The 5,251-nt window shown below is 39.9% G+C and overlaps 1 protein-coding gene across 1 annotated transcript; it reads left to right on the top strand.

Annotated features, from left to right (window-relative positions):
* Positions 1-49: 49 nt before the first annotated feature.
* Positions 50-3,896, top strand: TSR3 (TSR3, 20S rRNA accumulation, homolog (S. cerevisiae); the record flags this gene model as incomplete). The annotated part of the gene is made up of 5 exons (XM_008947050.1): positions 50-266; positions 1,091-1,284; positions 2,090-2,263; positions 3,656-3,719; positions 3,797-3,896. Coding segments are annotated over 5 exons (749 nt in total), but the record flags the coding sequence as incomplete, so codon positions are not given.
* Positions 3,897-5,251: the final 1,355 nt, after the last annotated feature.

Below are 5,251 nucleotides of genomic sequence, written 5' to 3'. Positions count from 1 at the left end.
CGGGCCGCCCGCCCGCCGCTGGGCGCCAACCTGTGTCTGCTCTTTGCAGCTTGCCTGGAAGGCGACGGCGCCGCGGAGGGGCGCGACCCAGAGGCGAGGTTCCCGTGCCCTCTTGCCATGTGGGAGCTCGGACACTGCGATCCCAAGAAATGCACCGGGAGAAAATTAGCCCGAAAGGGGTTGCTCCGAACCCTGCGCCTCCGACAGAGATTCCCGGGCCTCGTGCTTAGTCCTCTGGCTACCGAGTATGTCTCTCCAGCGGACAGGTGAGTCCCCCGTGAGACCGGCACCCGGGTGACCTCGGTGCCTGGGTGTAAAGCACGAAGGCTGTAGTGTGGTATACTAGGGAGAATATTTTAACCACCAATTCACGGCCAAAGCTGTGCTACAGAATAAATTTGACTTTTCTGTTACTTTACGTTGATGCACGAAAGTGAGAAATAGAGCCGTTTTGTTAAATCGGGTTACTGTTTTCATACAGCTGCTATCAGGCAAAAAAATAATCTGTAGATCCCAATAAGAAGTCAAAGTAGGTGCTTTACAGGTTAATTTGTTCAGAATCATGGGTCTGTAGCTACTGTATCTTTTATGATTCCATATTCGAGTTCTTCAACCAGGCAGCACGACGCATTAACCAGAAAAGTTAATTGGGGGAAACACTGAGAATTTTCTTCAAATGTGCGTGCAGAATTTTGATAAAGATGTACTTACTGAGATAAAAGATGTTTTTTTCAAAGCTAGCAGAGAACCAGTCAACATTGGTGCACCTTTAAGAATGAGACTGTTACTATTAAGTAAGACACACTATTCTGTCACATTTTTAAACCTAGAATGTTTTGCTTTGAAATGTTTGGTTAAATCTTTTTTTTTCCACGTGAGCGTTCAGAGGAAAATTGTGTTATTTTTTTCTTTCTCACTGCATCTGTATTTTATTTAAATCATTGTAAAAAGTATGCTTTTTGATTGAAAATGGAAGGGGTCGTAGGCAACTTTGTTGCCACTGTGAAGTGGCAATTGTAATTTCCACTTATTTATAAATCAGTACAATGATAAAATTGTTTCAAATATAGTGATGTTTCTGTTTTTTCAGGCATGTCATTGTTCAGAGTGGAATTGCAGTCATAGATTGCTCCTGGGCCAAATTAGAAGAAACTCCCTTTAAGAGGCTGAGAGGGAGTCACCCGCGGCTGCTGCCGTACCTGGTGGCTGCCAACCCCGTGAACTACGGGCGGCCGTGCAGGCTGTCCTGCGTGGAGGCCTTTGCTGCAGCGCTCTGCATCGCCGGTAGGCGGGGACAGCACTTAGCGAAACGCGTTACCAGCACTTCTTCATGAGTCAGAAGAGATGACCTGGGACAGAATGGACTGTAATGCTGTGCCACTGGTCATCACTTTCTTGAGCTTGGAATCAGATTGTCTAGCTTTCTTCCAAGTACTTGTATCTGGGAGCACTGAGCTATCTGTGGGGTGTTCATGTCAGCTACTAAACAGGACACATACATTGAGGATCCTGGTTTTTTCAGGATGACCCCTAATGTTAGAAAAACTGATTTAAAAAAAAAAAACAAACCACAGAGAAGACAGAGTGTGAATCCTTAGACAACTTTACCTTAATGTGAGGTAAAAGGTATCTCTTCATAAGGTGAGTTCTTGTTAAGAACAAAGGAATTTGTCCCCTCTTGTGGTGTTGCAAGCTCATCACAGAACTTTCTTGACTATTGAAGAGACATGCTGTACTGTACTGCAGACAAATCTTACCTTCTGAAAACATTTCATGTGCAGCTGCTCTCTTACTGAAGGACTATGGGAGCTACAGCTTGAATCATTCATTACCTAGCCAAAATATTCTTCTATAACACTCACTAAAAGACTGATTTTTTTTTATTGGATTCAGTTAGATATTTGAAGTTAAGCTGAAATGTGAAAATATTTTTATCTTTTAAAAAGTCTGAATCCTTGAACACTGAAAAAATGCTGGCAAACATCTCACTATTCTAGTGATACATAGGTATGTAATGAACTTAGAAGCCTGTAAACTGAGTGAAATCTCACACTGAAAAAGAAAACTGATAATTTATTTTCTGTTTTAGGATTCCCAGACCTAGCCACCATTCTTCTAAGGAAATTTAAGTGGGGTAAGGCATTTATTGACTTGAACAAAAATCTCTTGGAAAAATATGCAGCCTGTCATTGCCAGGAAGAAGTGTTGAGTGTTGAAAAGGATTTTTTAGCCAGTGTCCATGAAACAAAAGATGAAGAAATAGGTAAGAAAAGAGACACACCACAAACCTCCTTTTCCTAATTTCTGTACGATCTTTTCCTTAATGTCATTAAAATGTTGGTAGAAGATGGGAGCTTTGTTAAAGTACGTTAGTCTGTCTTTATACTGTGTATTCTTAGAAGCAAGTCTGCCTATTTTTTCCCAATTCAAAAAGATGAAAATTACTAAAGACCTTTAACACGTATCAGCTGAACAGTGAGGCAGCTACTCTGATTAAGTTAAGGATATGGGAGAACTAAGGAGTGAAAATACAAGATGATGCTTCCTCATTTTATCTACAGATGTTAAAAGCATGAGTATGAGTAAAAAGCCTAGTAATTCAGGAGGACTGTAAGAGAAATAGTCACACAGTTTAACTACATAAACCTAAGACCTTTAGTGGACATGTTTATATAATCCCTAATCAAAATGTTTAAAATCAGACCTATAAAGATAATGAAAATACCTTAAATAAGTACCATAGTTATATTCCCAGATTTTTCTGGTAACTTACTGGTATCCCAGTATTTCAGGCTACTTTTACAGGCAAGTGCTTGGTCTCATTCAAGACAGCAGAAAAAAAAAGGCAAATCAGATAATCAAGAACATATGAAGAGAACTGCTCCAAATTCATGTTTTTCTTTCACACTGGTAAAGTCCCATAAAAATAGGTAAGGGAATCATACTGTAGGGAGGTGGTAGACAGCTTTAGGCTCTCTGAACTTTGATCTCTTCACCCTGCCATGCTAGGCTGAATGAGATCAGCCTGCTCTTTGGTGGAAGCCTAACTACAGTTATACTAAACTGAAGACAGTTCTTAAGGGGCAGCACTACCATGCCAAGTAAAAGCATACTTGCACCCCCTGCGCTGTGTATTTTCTGGCTGGGCAATAGTACCAAAGCTATCATGCCTTGTTTCACTTTTCTGAGGTAACAGTTCTCCCCAGCTGTATAAGCCAAAGTAACTCTAGCCCTAGACTTAAAGCAGTAAGCGCTAAACCTGGACAACTATACCTCACTTCTCAGTGGACATGCACTAGATACATCTTTTAGAACAAAGCCATTCTGAAAACATCCATGTTTTCTTGCCAAAAGCCTTAGAAACCTCAGTCTGGCTACACCTAAAGAGCTACTGAACCCCTGGGGGGGGCAGGCCTTGAAGTACATGGAAGAGTGCTAAAAGTCCTGCCCCCCTATTCTAGTCTTTTCAGTTAATTTGCATCTCCCCTGGCTTCTGACCAAACAGCTATGTTAAACTTAGCAGAAAGCTGAACCAGGTTTCTTGTGCCTTCCCCCCACAGCCAATAATCTTATCTTAAAATGAAAACTAAGGCAGACCGTTAAATAAACCTTCATCAGTGTATGCATTTTTTTTTTTTTCTCCTCCTTTTTCCAGATCCATTTGACACTGACTCAGGAAAAGAATTTTGTAATCCCAACAGACCAATCAATTCCCCAGGGTAATGAAATTTCATTTAATTACTGTTTTTGTATTATAAGATGTTTTGCTTTTCTAATCTGAAAAATATGTTTCCAGATTAGCACAAAGTGATGAAGAATCTGAGGATGGCATAAGCACTCCAGATCGTGCTACTGAAAGCAGTGATGAGAGCAGTCCAGAAGATCACGGTATATAAAGTTGCTGCAACAATGGCCAATGTCAACTATTTGAAAAAAACAAACAACAAAAAAAAGCCCAAACACAAACCCACAATGCACCACCAAAAAAACCAAACCACCAACAAACAAATATTCTCACCGCCCCCAACAATCCCTAAGAGTTGTATCATCTTGTATAAATTTTCTTGTGAACAGTTGTGTGGTTTGTTCAACTGTAACTTACTGCTTAGCAACTGCCTTCCTCTGGGTGAACCTCAGGCAATACGTGGATATATAGGTTCACATAAAGGCTTTAGGTTTTTAATATTTCAATAATTCTTAGCATTCCATAAACAATTATGTAAAGAGCCTGAAGCTTAGTTACAAGTTTAAAAAACACACCCCTCTTCCAATTAATCTATCTGGAAAATGGTTTATAGGGATTGCTTTTACCCAATGGTACATTAAGGAAACCCTTCTAGCTTCTGGTCTATATTTCAACTGTTCAGAGTATCTATTCCATAAAAAGCCTCTTTTTGCAGCTTGAACCTGCCATATGTATTTCAACTACTTAATCTCATGTAGTGCAAGCCAACTACCTAAGTTTAAAGGGGAGAAGGTTCCTGGCATTGTTTTAGCATCTCAGTACATCTTCAGTAACTTTACAAGTGTGGAGGTTTTTTATTTACTCTGATAGACAGTTCTAAGGAACATACAGTGTTTTGGCACTTTATATTCAGAAATGTACAGTAAAATTTCAGATAACAGGTCCAGCAATGCTCTCTGCCAGCATTCTCCTTACCTCAAGTCAGAACTGTACATTGACTAGCCCTTAAAGACGTGGGTCAGAGACTCACAAGCACTAGCATTAGCTCACTCTTCCATATGCCTGCCAGTTTGTATGGTAGAAATGCAGCTGTTGCTTTCTGTTCATTTAACTAGAATGCTCTTTTGAGTTTCCAGCACCCAGCTGGAACTTACTAAAACCTAAACTTCATCAACCACTCATCAGAATTGGAGTTACTGAGGACAATTCATAGCATTATCCTCAAATATACAAATACTTCAAGTTACAGCAAGACCGTCACCTCTCAACCCTCTTCTAGAGACTAAATGCTAGTCCTACTGGAGATAGAAGTGGGAGTCACTGCAACAGTATTACTGGTATAAATACTCCATTTCTCTTTAAAAAGAAAAAAAAAGAAGCCAAATAAACTAATTTGACCAGAAATCTTTAACTTAGTTTTGAGATTACTCACTGTTCCACCAAACATATGAAGCTTTTCCCAAATCAGCTGTTGTCACAAGGATTGCTTCCTTGTCACTATCTACAAATCATAAACAATCTTTAAAGGACTGGATAATGTGAGGGTGTTGGCTGTTCTAAATTGGG

This window comes from Merops nubicus, unplaced genomic scaffold, assembly GCF_000691845.1.
Source record: "Merops nubicus isolate BGI_N331 unplaced genomic scaffold, ASM69184v1 Scaffold48309, whole genome shotgun sequence".
Taxonomy (NCBI): domain Eukaryota; kingdom Metazoa; phylum Chordata; class Aves; order Coraciiformes; family Meropidae; genus Merops; species Merops nubicus.
The sequence above is the reverse complement of the archived record's forward strand: the minus strand, read 5'-3'. Positions and strand labels throughout refer to the sequence as shown.